This window comes from Nicotiana tabacum, chromosome 20 (assembly GCF_000715075.1).
Source record: "Nicotiana tabacum cultivar K326 chromosome 20, ASM71507v2, whole genome shotgun sequence".
In the NCBI taxonomy this organism is placed as follows: domain Eukaryota; kingdom Viridiplantae; phylum Streptophyta; class Magnoliopsida; order Solanales; family Solanaceae; genus Nicotiana; species Nicotiana tabacum.
In genome coordinates this window covers 10,895,578-10,909,625 of record NC_134099.1, presented here as the reverse complement: position 1 = coordinate 10,909,625, position 14,048 = coordinate 10,895,578, and the positions used below count along the sequence as shown (strand labels likewise).

Genomic DNA, 14,048 nt, shown 5'->3' with positions numbered 1-14,048 from the left:
AGTATTTATTTTGTCCTGAAATTATAAACTAAAATTTTTAATTTCAAGACAATTTAGAATATTTGTCCTGAAAATTTAAACTGAAAAACTAAAATCTAGGATGCACCGGCTAATTTTTAAATACAGCCCAGTACATAAATCCCTTTCTTGGCAGCATTCTTAGAGAAGCAAAAAATCTTCTTTTCGACCAAAATAGCCCTTAACAGCTTGTTTGGATGGTTGTTACTTATTGTATCGTATCGTATTGTTACTTTAAATACAATATTTGTTTTGATTGTTACTTAAATTTTATTGTGTCGTATCGTTAAATCCGTCGTTACGTAATGATGAAATGTGCCACTTTATGTAACGACTGATTTGGTGTGGTCGCGTCGTTTCCTTGGGTTTTTCTCTCAATCTCACCCTTTATTAGTATTAAATAATTTTATTTTATCATTTACCCTACCTTTTTATATACCGTATCATAATTTTTCTTTATAATATTGCAAGTTTATTCATCATATTACTGATGCGTGATACCATAAAACGACGATAAAATGACACAATCCATCCAAACATTGTATTCATCAAACAATACAGTACAATATAATACAATACAATACGATACGATACGATACATTATGAAACAATACATAACAACCATCCAACCAAGCTGTAAGTGGCATAATTAAAAATCCTTCAAACGGAAAATTATTGCCGCAACAACGGTAGCCTCACTCGCCACCTTTTTCTTTAATTACTTAAACCTAAACTGAACAAAAGATAATAATAATAAACCCAAATGCATAAGTAACCAACAGAAATTTAAAGACCTAATACTTGAATTCAAAATGATTAAATTTCAGCACAACAAATGATTAGATATTTAGATTATCGTAAAGGGCGAAGTCAATATTTGAAATTTATGGATTGGAGACTTTGAGATTTTAAATTCTTTAAGTTATTGGGTTCTAAATTAATACTATACATATTATTTCTTAAGACAAATACATGATTGAGGAAAATATATTACCGAGCATCTTTCAAAAAGTATTTAAGAAAATGATATTAATTCTTGTTTATTCCATATATAACACATTCTTTTACAATATTAGCACATGATAAAGATTATGTGCACATTTAATGAGTAACACAAATTATGGGATCAGTTTTATTCTTATTTATCTTTTTACACTCTCTCCTGCTATTTTCTATTCTAAATTTTACTTGCTTGATTTAGCATTCAAAATCTCTCTCTTTTTTTCTATTCTAAATTTCTTTCCTTTAATTTAGCATTCAAATATTCTTTGAATATTTGTAGCACTTCGAATATTTATATGACTAGTATAAATAAAATATGTCATATATATTGTTTATACATATATTATACCCCATATATATATATATATACCCATATATATATATATATACACACACAGTTATAATACCATGTATATACTTATTCCATGTATATATTTAATTATTTACTATTATTCCATTAAAACACAATATATACATACAATGGCCGAAGGATTCACTATACTCTGTATATTAATATACTAAAAATACCATTGTAATTTATAAACTATTTAATACCATCATTATACTGCGTAAAAATTTGTCTTGACATACAATTAAAAATAAAATTTTATGCCAATAGGATATAAGAGTATAATTTTATCATTTAATTCGATATTTGATTGACAAAAACTTGTGCAATCGTATTAATCTGCAACAAGTAAGATACATAAAAAAATTCGAAAATAAAATTTCAGAGTCCATTAATCTCATATATGCACGTAGAAACAGAAAACGCATTAATCGCTTCATTATTGTTCGGCGGTAATTTAGGAAGTGTATTCACTTAAGGAGAATTGAAACGGCTTTGGAATATTTTAGGAATTGAATGCTTTTGATTTTTTTAAAACGTGATTCTAGGTTCATATTTATAGCTTGCTGCTAAGAATATAATTATTTAGCTGCCTGTTTTGTAAAATATCTAGTGCTGCTAGGTATCTGAAATTTTTTCTTAAATATTGTATACTTAGCCCATGGGTTCGACCGAACTCGTAGCTCCTATTCTCCATCCGCCCCTGATTATCGTATTAGATAAGGAGTATTATTTATAATTATGTTACTTATATTTTAAAAGACACACATAATATAAGCAAGATCTTGGCCTTTTTCTTCACAAAAAATGAGCTGAACAACGTCTGAAATTAGACGAAGGATCATTATTACTTTTGTAAAAATACATGAACAATACTGTTTAGTTATAGATGGAATAACCATTACCTAAGAAAACACTACTTAAGAATTATTTTTCTGATACTTACAATAAGCGGTTCAAATCCCTGTTTTTACAATTTACAATAAGCGGTTCAAATCATTTTATCAATATGAGTATCCTATATCGATAAAAGATTTATTTTGAAACCACCTCTACATTAACATAGTAGCAGAAAGAGTACCATGCTGCGTCTAGACTTTATTCAGTATCGGATCATCCATAGCAGTTACATTGCCTCCTCTATGGACATACACTGCTGCAGCCCATATAACATTGCCTTACCTTCTGCCCAATTGCTTGTTCCAGGCGAAAGAAAGATTGAGAAGGCTAGGATAAGTTTGCCTATGTGATCTCTTATAATTCCACCTGCACCACAAACACAAATCTTGGGGCAACTTCCATCGGAGTCGAACTTGTACCATTCCAGCGGTGACTTTTTCCATGTGACCAGTGTGATTGTTTTCTGTCTCATTGGTTGATCTATGATGAAATGTAACTGTTCGCATGCTGGTTGCAATCTCACTTTTCCAAATTTGGCTCCTGTTATGTCTATTAGATTAAACATTGTCTGCATTTCTGACCTTGGTAGTGATGAGAAGAAATTATGCCTTAATACAACAGGCGTAGTGCTTACAGAATAAGTCGCTACCTTACACTTGTGAAGCTCCACAGTCCTCTTTCGTCGATCAATTACAAAATAATAAGGTGACAAATAGCCACGATCAGACTGCATATCTTCTACAACTTGTAGACTGGTTTCAGTATAGTTCCCTTATTCTCAATTGTGACAAAACCTTTTCTCCCAACCTGCCTTAGAGATTTCGAGATCATGTTTCCGATGGCATAATCATTGCCAGCTCTAACAGCAGCAACATCTTCCAGCTCGTGATCCTCAACCTGCAAGGTTTACTGATTGTCAACAGACATGTTGAAGATAGTACAACCTCATGCATCTTAGATGAGAAAGCTGATTTTTACACATATTTCTTGCCCAAATAATTCTGTTTCTCTGCCTAAAGCAAAAATGCAGAGTAATTTTTCCTTCCTTATACCTCTCTAGACATCAACTTGAACAACATTTGCTCCCGTTGCAGTAACCTAGGGAAAGATAATGACTAAACACAATTATAACCGAAACAAGAAAGCCGTTTTTATCTAAAAAAAACAGATGTCTAGAGGTTATTCCATTCCCTTCAACCCTTGGCACCTTCAGCAGCCAGACCACGAGCAAGCACTATAGATGTTGTGCAACCATCACCAGCAAGATTATTAGTCTTGGCACCAGCTTCCCTAACTAATTTTACTCTTGACATTTTCCAAAGGATCGTCCAGATGGATCTGTACTGAAAACAATGGATATTTTCAATGCATTATCTTAAGGTGGAAAAGTAAGAAGACGAAGCACCACCTACTCCATTGAATTTGAAAGTAAGTTGAATCCGAGAAGCTCAAATACCTGATTTTATCTGACAGGCTAAATTTGATAGAAGACGTGCATGCAGCTCATTACTTTACTATAAGAAATACTTTTAGCTGTCTTTCATCAGCATTCAACTGCACCTATGTATGATTTCTACATGGATATACTTCATACAATTCATTTTCAACTTTTTGCTTATATAACTGGTTTATATTATAATCCAAGTCAGGCTTAGAGTGTGAATCACATTAATGGAAAAATGTAAAAGAACAAGGACGACTAACTAAGAGTTCCCTATTAAGTTCCAGAAATGACAAAAAATGGAATTGCTGGAAGAAGCAGAACAACTTTAGGCCTCAGAAAGTGTCAAGAGAAGACTTTTTACACATGAAAACTCAAACAAACAACATAAGTAACTTCTACTATGCAGAATGAAGTGATCTTTTAAGGTGGCACGCTTCTATAATTCCATAGACCTGAAGACAAATTTAAACCCTGAATATTGACAACTATAATAATTCCTTTCTCTATCCTCAAAAGTCAAAAGCAACCAAATTGTCCAACCGGAAACAAGAAATTTACAACCATTAAACTACTTTGAGAAGGAATCAAAATATGATTTACCAATTTAAACAAGTATATATGAAAGAGGCACAAATAACAATATATGATTCTAGTTTCCTCTCCATTTTGAACCATACACAACATAAAAGCTCCTTTAATGGTGACACCTTAGACCTGTGGCGGAGCCAGAAATACGTACAAGGAGATTGAAAATAATAAAATGTCACTCCTAGGACTTGAACATGTGATAGAAAAGAATTTTTGAACCCCCTTTACCACTACACTAGAATCTTCTATTATGTCAAAGGAATTCAACAGTTTATACATAAAAAAAATTGTTTTTACCCTATTTGCATAAAAATGTAATTAAAAATAAAAAAAATGTAATTTTTTTTTGAAATACAAAAAAAAAAAGTAAATTTTTTTTGAGGGGAGGGGGGTTTTGCGGAGGGGGTGGGTGGTGCAGAAAAAAACAGAAAATTGAAAAAACAAAAAAAGGTAAAAAAAAACAGTTTTCGGGGAGGGGGGTTTTGCGGGGTGGGTGGTGCAGAAAAAAAACAGAAAATTAAAAATATAAAAAAAAAGTAAAGTTTTTTTTTTGAGGGGGGGTTGGTGGTGCAGAAAAAAACAAAAAACTGAAAATACAAAAAAAAAAAGTAAAAAGTTTCTTTTTGAGGGGAGGGGGGCAGGGTGGCTGGATGGTGCAGAAAAATAAAAGAACATAAAATTAAAAATACAAAAAAAAAAGTAAAATTGGGGCAACTAAATAAATTGCTATAGTATATAATTTGGGTTGAGATACCTTTTGTTTTGGGTGAGTTTCATGGGTTATATTTGGGCAGTTTAATGGGTCAGAATGAGCTATAAAATATAATGGGTTAACTTGGGCTCAGCCCAAATTGACCCATGAGCTAAAAAGTTTGTAACCCAACCCATTAATCTCTGGGCGGGTTGGGTGGGTTAGATGGATTTGGGCTCAAATTGCCACTTCTATTAAGCACCAAATAATACCAGACATGTCTGCTCTGTGTACACATTACCCTACCAAATAGTACCAGAGGCCTATAAAATTTAAATATTTAACAATATTGTTAATGCTTGTAATGTGAAGGGGAGCCTTAGCGCAATGGTAGTTCGCCGTGTGACTAGGAGATCATGGGTTCAAGGCGCGAAAAGAGCTTATTTAAGAAATGCAAGATAAGGTTACATACATATGACCCATCGTGGTCTGGCGCTAGCCGCCCCCCTCCCCCTAATAGTAGGAGCTAAGTGCACTCGACTGCCCATTTGTTAATGCTTGTGATGTACCTCTTTAAGAACTGTTTCGCCATATTTATCTTGGGAGGACCATACTTATTTCCAAACACTACATTCCTTCCTTTTGGACCCAATGTCACTCCAACCCGCTCTGCCACCAAATCCATATCTGCCTGCACAAAATTTTCACCCAACTCAAAATTTCTGCATTTTGAGTGCAAAGTGCAAAATTTCTGATTGCTAGATTGACAGAATCACTCAGGACTTCAATGTCAGGTGCTACTACATTTTGTGTTTAAGCCACTTCAAAACGAGTTTGATTGTCTTTCTACAGTCTTAAATTGTATTTAGCTTCTTCTTAGAGTATATATCAGCATAATCTCAAGGCCTTTGCAGTGATAAAGGAAGAAGGTATTTGGTAGGAATATGATACTATGATTAGTAGAAATGTTGAGCACAACAAAATGAGTTGTATATAACTACTATTTAGTAGGTCAAACATTTGCTACTTTATTCATATCATGGCAGGCATAAACTTCATGAGACAAGGTCACTGACTCCAAATAGAAGAAATACCATGTTACATTAGTTTGTCAAAGATAACCTGATGTGTCATTTTTTATGATGTGATGATCTTATATATACTGATAAACTTGTACAGTTAGGGTGCAGCAGAGAGTCTTGTATCTCTCACTGTACTTTTACTGTCATTTTAATGGCATCTTGAACCTTAGTAAACATGACGGCAATGTGTTGGAGACACTTACTTTCAACTGACTTTCGGATAAGGAAATGAATTATCTAAACTGTCAAGGTAAAACAAAGATCAAAATGCTATTGTATTGGAGTTTGAGAGGATCATACAGTCTTGGATAACATGTTGCAATTAAAGACAGAGGGTCTAGTAAAAGAAAATATTCAATCAGCGCGCTTTCTATGGTATGAATGTTACCTTCAACCAAAGTGTTGAATAAAGCATTTTCCCTTTTGTCCAAGGGATTATCACTTTCTGATTCATAAGAATCAAACTAACTGATCTTTTCACTAAACATTTTCAAGAATTACACATTTCAGAATGCAAAAGCTTTCAACTTGTAGGAACAGCATCAGTCATCGTCATCCCCATGATCCTCCTCTTCATCTTCATCCTCATCCATATCAAATTTCTCATAAGTTGCAATTTTGACGCACACAAGACGTTTCAGATTTTTGTTGTAAAAGAAGTAGATCATCATTTTCCTGGAAAAATGAATGTTATGGGATAATTATCTCTTATCTCTTATCTCTTATACCAAACGAGTCCTAAAACAATAAATAATGAGGTAAGAAGGAAAAAGAAACTAACTTCGAATCATCTTTCAAAGCTAAACGGGTTTGCTCATCAATTTCAAGCAAGTAGATCTCAGATTCATGGACGTTGACCACCTTGTTCAAGGCCTCTGCTAAAGTTGTGTGAAAATTTTTCAAGAATTACCTGTTGTATTGCATCGTATTGTTACTTTAAATACAATATTTGTTTTGATTATTACTTAAATCTTATTGTATCGTATCATTAAATACGTCGTTACGTAACGATGAAAAGTGCCACTTTATGGACCAACCTATTTAGTGTGGTCGCATCGTTACCTTACCTTTTTCTTTTATCTTACCTTTTATTATTATTAAATAATCCTTTATCCTACCTTTTTATATAATAATTCTATTCTATAACATAATTTTACTTTGTAATACTGTAAGTTTATTCTTCATATATTACTGGTACGTAATATCATGAAATAACAGCAAATGATACAATTTATCTAAACATTGTATTCATCAAACGATACACTACAATATAATACAATGCAATACGGTACATTATGAAACGATCTCCGAACTGTTAAACAACAAAAGGTGGCAGAGGTAGGGGAAAAGTCAACAAAAAGTAAATACATAGTCAAAGGAAATACTTACAAGCACAAGTAAGTAACTCTCCTTTAATGACCTCATGATAACCCCCAGGCAACTCTCCCAAATAAGAATTCAACCTATACATTACAAAAAGCAAGAAATAATCGTTAGGCTAAAATTAGGCACCATAAATCAAATCATAGCTTCAGTGAAACCTTCTCCAATGAAACAAAGAAGCATATCAAATTGTAGGTAGACATCTTACTCGTCAAATTCAACCACGTACATGGAACGACTCATCTTGAACCTGTTCAATATAAAATCAAAGCACATATTTAAAAATGTATTTTAAGCTATGATAACCCGTCACATCCTATTAAGCTATGTTTATTATCAAATTCTCTTTTGCTCACACACGTACACACATTTTCTCACACACACAGTGATTAAAAGCCCAAAAAAGTAGAGAATCAATGATTAAGTAGCTAGCAGAGAAATCAATGATGAGTACACAAAAATCTCACTCACTCTCTCACACACACACGAAATTCAACTCAAAAAACGAGAATATTTCTCTCTCGCTCACTCGCTCGCTCACACATACATTCACACCATGATTAAAAGCAAAAAACAAAATAAAAGAGAAATCAATAATAAATAGCTATCAGAGAAATCATCAAATTATCGTCTCTTACTCACTCACACACAGAGACACGAAATTCATCTCCAAAAATGAGAATATTTCTCTCTCACTCGCTCGCTCACACACTCACACACTCACACACATAGTGATTAAAAGCAAAAAACAAAATAGAAGAGAATTCAATAATGAGTAGCAGAGTTACAGAGAGATCAGTGATTAAGTTGTAGAAGACACAGCAAGTTATACAAAAACAAAGAGATGAATGAGAATTAGCACTATAACAGAGAGATCGATGAAGTAGAAAAGTCAATACAGGAAAAAGGTGAAGTACGGTGTTACCTGAAGAACGCAGAAAACACAGCAAGTTATACAAAAACAAAGAGATGAATGAGAATTAGCACTATAACAGAGAGATCGATGAAGTAGAAGAGTCAATACCTGAAGAACGCAGAAGCAACTTGAGAGAGAGAGTGAAAGTGAATTTGAATGCAGAAGTAACTTGAAAGAGAGAGAGCGAAAGTGAATTTGAATGTGAGAACCAGATATATATAGTAGTTGATGAGAGGGAAATTTGCAAAAAACGAAATCTGTTCGTGACGTTTTCAGCTCATTTGCGTGACTCTGTATTTTGAGGCGTGACTCTGTATTTTGAGAGTTTTAAATTTTCAAGGAAGTAAAATTCTACTAATAAGTTTAGTTTGATAACCTAAAAAGTAGAGTAAATAACATGCCGTAACCATTTAAAAATATACGTGTTTCTACAATGTCAAGATAAGTAGCCCCAAAATTTATTTTTCAGTCGCCAATTAGTTTCTTTTATTTAATTTAAATTAATTTTAAAATACACGTTGTATCCTATATTAATAACTAGTATAATTTTTTAAAATTTAAACTAATACTATTAGATATTTTGTTCGATTATAAAATAAAATTTGACAAAATATATACTTTTGGTATTGGCGAATATTAATCCTATTTAGTTAATAAAGTAGTGGATCTAACTAAGCATGAAAACAAGCTAAGATAATTGTAAAAGATTAATGGTCTATCATGAGTCCTTTTTTTAATTTTAACTTCGTATAAAAATAATTATTTAGGTATTACAGTCAAACCTCTCTATAACAGCCTTGTTTGTTCCGGATATTTTTGAATGTTATAGCGAATTGTTGTTATAGAAAACATATAACAACAACAACAACAATAACTACCCAGTAAAATCCCACATAGTGGGGTCTGGGGAGGGTAATGTGTATGCAGATCTTACCCCTGCCCCGATAGGCTAGAGAGGCAGATTCTGATAGCCCTCGGCTCAGAACGACGGAAATAAAAGAGAACAAGGAAAACAAGAAAAGAAAAGAAAAAAGAAATTATTAGTAACTCCAGTAAAAACCATTATAGTAACAGAAGCATAAAAAAAATAAAAGATGAATGACATGCAGTAACAGTAACTAGAGTCTAAGGCATCTAAGATAAACCTCAAGAATAGTGTGGGTTCAACTTAAACAACAAGCAATCTAGGATCAACCCTAATCCAGCCCCGCCTCACCCCGGTATGCAGAAAGGGAAGCACCACTACCCCTATCCTACAACTCTAATGTTTGTCCTCCATGCCTTCCTATCAAGGGTCGTGTCCTCGAAAATCTGCAGACGTACCATGTCCTGCCTGATCACCTCTCCCCAATACTTCTTAGGCCTCCCTCTACCTCTTCTCATACCCACCACGGCCAACCGCTCGCACCTCCTCATCGGGACATCGATGCTTCTCCTCTGCACGTGCCCAAACCATCTAAGCTTCGCTTCCCGCATCTTGTCATCCACAGAAGCGACGCCCACCTTCCTCCGAATATCTTCATTCTCGATCTTGTCTAACCTAGTGTGTCCGCACATCCACCTCAGCATCCGCATCTTTGCTACTTTCAACCTCTGGATATGGGAGTTCTTAACCGGCCAGCACTCTGCCCCATACAACATAGCCGGTCTAACTACAGCTCTATAAAACATACCTTTGAGTATCGGTGGCACTTTCTTATCACACAAGACTCCAGACACCAGCCTCCATTTCATCCATCCCGCCCCTATGCGGTGAGTGACGTCCTTGTCGATCTCTCCGTCCCCCTGAATCACCGACCCAAGGTACTTGAAGCTATCTCTCTTCGGGACGACCTGTGACCCAAGCCTCACGTCCCCGCCTACATCCCCCGACTCAGTGCTAAACTTGCACTCCATGTACTCTGTCTTAGACCTGCTCAATTTGAAACCCTTAGACTCGAGAGTCTGTCTCCAAACCTCCAATCTCTCGTTAACACCTGCCCTCGTCTCGTCAATTAGAACGATGTCATCAGCAAACAACATACACCATGGCACCTCCCCTTGAATATGGCGTGTCAAAGCATCCATCACCAAGGCAAATAGGAATGGGCTAAGCGCAGAGCCTTGGTGTAATCCCATAACAACCGTAAAATGCTCTGAGTCGCCTCCCACAGTCCTAACCTTAGTCTTAACTCCGTCATACATGTCTTTGATCGCTCTTATGTAGGCTACCGGCACGCCCTTCACCTCAAGGCATCTCCAGAGCACCTCCCTTGGAACCTTGTCATACGCTTTCTCCAAATCAATAAACACCATATGCAGATCCTTTTTCTTATCCCTGTACTGTTCCACCAACCTCCTAATAAGGTAGATAGCTTCCGTGGTGGAGCGGCCTGGCATGAACCCAAACTGGTTGTCGGATATAGATGTTGTCTTCCTCACCCTCAGTTCCACCACCCTCTCCCAGACTTTCATGGTATGGCTAAGTAACTTGATACCCCTATTATTGTTATAGAAAACATATGTTATAACAAAATATAACATTTGGTTCCGAAAAAACTTCGCTTTTATAATGAAGTGTTGTTATATAAGGATGTTATTATAGAGAGATTTGACCGGGTATATTTTATACATTCAACTGCAAAAAAACAAAAAAAATAAGCGCAAAAAAATAAACTATGTAGCTAAATAACAAATATCCTTCACTAATCCTATTCAGTAATGAATTAGCAATATATGTCAAAAAAATTCTAAACATTAGAAAAATATTAAATGATAATTTTTTTCTAGTGAGAAATTTATTGTTAAAAGTAAAAAAGGAAAATGATATTTTGTTAAAAGGTTTCGTGTTTTTAATATAATGAATTTAGGATATTCGTTTTTCGCGCGTACCATATCATAAGAAATCAATATGACAATTACTAATAAATAATATATATATTTGATGTGCAATTTTCGATTATCATTTCAAAATTATTTCTAGAATTTGATGTTGTATTAAAGATTATAATGATGGTTGGCATTGAAAATTTATACGTATTATAGTATTTATTTAAGTGTGCTTTTATATTTTGCACCTAAATTTAGGAAAAACACCTCAGAACCCCTACACTTCACATTTTGTGGGCGTTTGGACATAAGAATTGTAAAATTCTCAAAATGGTAAAATTTGATTTCAAGTAAAAGTAGTATTTAAAAATTAGATTTGTATTTGGATATGAATAAAATTTTGGGTTGTTTTGAATTTTTGTGAATGATCTGAGTAACAATTTTGAAAAACTATTTTTTGGAGTTTTTAAAATTTTCGAAAAATTCAAAATTCATCTTCAAGTGAAAATTAAAAATTTTATGGCTAAGCACTGATTTGAAAAAAAAATGATTTTTTTTCGAAAAAAGATAAAAATATTTCATGGCCAAACGGACTCAATTTATTCAATGCACGCCCAAACTTATTCTCTATTTTTGGTAATTACACCCAAACTTTTCCTTGGCGTAATTACCCCCCCTAAACTTGATATTTTGCTTCCCCAACCAATCTTATTCTTACCTTATGAGAGTGCGACATGCACTGCCACGATGATTTTTTGTTCACATGGTATTTTCAAATTTTTATAAGTTTGTCAACCTTTGGATCATCTTTTTTGGGCTAAATTTATTTTAAAACTTGTTAAAATAGCACGGACTAGCCAGTTTTTGGATTGGTAATTGAAAAACAATCAGCGTTTACAAAGTCATTAAAAATAACCACTATTTTAGTGCAACACGAAAAGTTTCAGCATAATTTACTAGAGATTAGAGCACATGTGTATGAACTCCGGGGGCGGACCCACCTTATTGTAAGAGGGGTCAATTGAACCCGCTTCATCGAAAAAATTAATTATTTCTTACTTGTTAACTTCATCAGAAATTCGTGAAAGCCGATAATATTGTAATTGATGAATCCAGTTGACACAAATGGAATGTGACGACCCAAAGGGTCATCACCTGTTTTCTTATTCATTCCGTGCCGCCGAGGCCTTGAAAATCTCATTTTTAGTCACCTCGATTTGTGTGCACAGTCCGGGCGCGTAGCTGGAAAGCTTAAATGTGAAATTTTGTGAAAAATGCTAAAATTTGGTATTAAAATGAATAAGTTTGACTTTGGTCAACATTTTGGGTAAACGGACCCGGACCCGTAATTTGACGGTCCCGGAGGGTCTGTAGAAAAATATGGACTCGGGCGTATGCCCGGAATCGAATTCCGAGATCCCAAGCTCGTGAAATGAATTTTCTTGTATGATGGTTTTTCTGAAATTATTAAGGAAAATGGAAATGAAAATTGATTAGAACGTGTTGGTATCAGGCCCGTATTTTGGTTCCGGCACCCGGTACAGGTCTTATATGTGGTTTAAGATATTTCTGTGAAGTTTGTTCGAAATCGGACGTCGTTTGACGTGTTTCAGACTTAAAACTCTAAATTTGAAAGTTTATGAAGTTTGAAGAAAAACTAGTAATTTTGAGGTTTGATTCATTATTTTTGATATTATTTTGGCGATTTGATCGCACGGTTAAGTTCGTAGGATGTTATTGAGTTAGTGTATGTGTTTGGTAAGGAGCCCCGAGGGCTCGGGAGTGTTTTGGGAGGTGTTTCGGAGTGGTTTCAAACTTAGAAAGATTGCAGAAGTTCTTCAGCTATTGCAGACCCAGTTTCTTCGTTCGCGTCCTTCCTCCTGCGTTCGCGATGCCTTAATTTCTCCTCCTTCGCGTTAGCGTTCAAGCCCTCGCGTTCGCGTAGGGTATTTGACTCTGAGGACTTAGCCTTCATTTTCCTCATCGCGATCGTACTGATACTTTCGCATTCGCGTAGTTCATAGGGCTCCTTCATCGCGTTCGCATAAAGGTCCACGCGTTCGCGTAGACCAAGTCCTGGACCCCCAGCCTTTCCTCTTCACATTCGCACTCTTCCCATCGCGAACGCGATGGTCTGCCAAGTTTACCCTTCGAGAACGCGACCCTCCTTCCGCGAACGTGAAGGGCAATTTCGCCCAATTATATTTTAATTCCAAAACAGAACAATGACGGAAATTTCTCATCAAAACACATGAGCTCCTTCTTCTCCAAAGTCCTTAGGCATCCATTGAATCTCTCTTTCACCAACACTTCTTGGGCTAGTAAATCTTAACTCGTTTTCTTCATTTTCCATCAATATTTGTTGAATTCCTAAGCCTAGAACATGTAATTTAGAGTATAAATTGGAAAAATTGGGTATAGTTAGGGCTTTTTACTTTTTCTTGATTTAGACCTCGTTTTGGGGTCGAATTTGAAAACAATTTATATATTCGGGCTCGTGGAAGAATGGGTGATATGAATTTGGTCCGAACCTCGTATTTTGACCAAGCGGGCCCGGGTTCGATTTTTAGAATTTTGGAAAGAAGGATTGGAAATCTATATTTAGGCATTGGGTTTGATTTGTTTAGCATATATTGATACTATGAAGTCATTATTGTATAGATTTGATTGAGTTGGAGCCGAATTTGAGAGGGAAAGAGGTTGTTGTAGATTGATTTGGCCATGGAAGTTGAGGTAAGTGTTTGGTCTAACCTTAGCTTGAGGGAATAGGAGTGAAGTCTTATTTTCTACTTGCTAATTGTCGAGTACGATGTATAGGCATGATAACGAGTATCTATACATTGGTGTCTAGCATGACCGTGAGTCCT

At 35.1% G+C, this 14,048-nt stretch overlaps 1 protein-coding gene across 9 annotated transcripts; it reads right to left on the bottom strand.

Annotated features, from left to right (window-relative positions):
* Positions 1-2,225: 2,225 nt before the first annotated feature.
* LOC142174748 (chaperonin 60 subunit beta 4, chloroplastic-like) lies at positions 2,226-8,643 on the bottom strand. Of its 9 annotated transcripts, none has more exons than XM_075240930.1 (9): positions 8,482-8,639; positions 7,666-7,707; positions 7,464-7,537; positions 6,463-6,749; positions 5,562-5,683; positions 3,477-3,607; positions 3,322-3,367; positions 2,904-3,166; positions 2,226-2,809 (listed from the first exon to the last, which is right to left on the bottom strand). In XM_075240930.1, exons 4-7 carry the CDS (start codon positions 6,526-6,528, stop codon positions 3,333-3,335), a joined length of 354 nt encoding a protein of 117 aa, XP_075097031.1. In that variant the 5' UTR covers positions 6,529-6,749; positions 7,464-7,537; positions 7,666-7,707; positions 8,482-8,639; the 3' UTR covers positions 2,226-2,809; positions 2,904-3,166; positions 3,322-3,332. The 9 variants fall into 9 exon arrangements, 4 of the variants coding, with proteins under 4 accessions (XP_075097031.1, XP_075097030.1, XP_075097032.1 ...); XM_075240929.1 differs by having other exon boundaries at positions 2,232-2,809; positions 2,919-3,166; positions 3,248-3,367; positions 8,482-8,643; XR_012703797.1 differs by adding an exon at positions 6,856-6,984 and having other exon boundaries at positions 2,233-2,809; positions 2,919-3,166; positions 3,322-3,607; positions 8,482-8,621.
* Positions 8,644-14,048: the final 5,405 nt, after the last annotated feature.

What these genes read in the sequence shown, in the direction of transcription:
- LOC142174748 (XM_075240929.1), bottom strand. Translation starts at nt 6,528, where the DNA reads ATGAATCAGAAAGTGATAATCCCTTGGACAAAAGGGAAAATGCTTTAT. An exon ending in ATTCAACACTTTGGTTGAAG is followed by an intron (nt 5,684 to 6,462) that starts GTAACATTCATA and finishes AATTTTGTGCAG; the next exon opens with GCAGATATGGATTTGGTGGC. An exon ending in TCGTGGTCTGGCTGCTGAAG is followed by an intron (nt 3,368 to 3,476) that starts GTGCCAAGGGTT and finishes ATCTTTCCCTAG; the next exon opens with GTTACTGCAACGGGAGCAAA.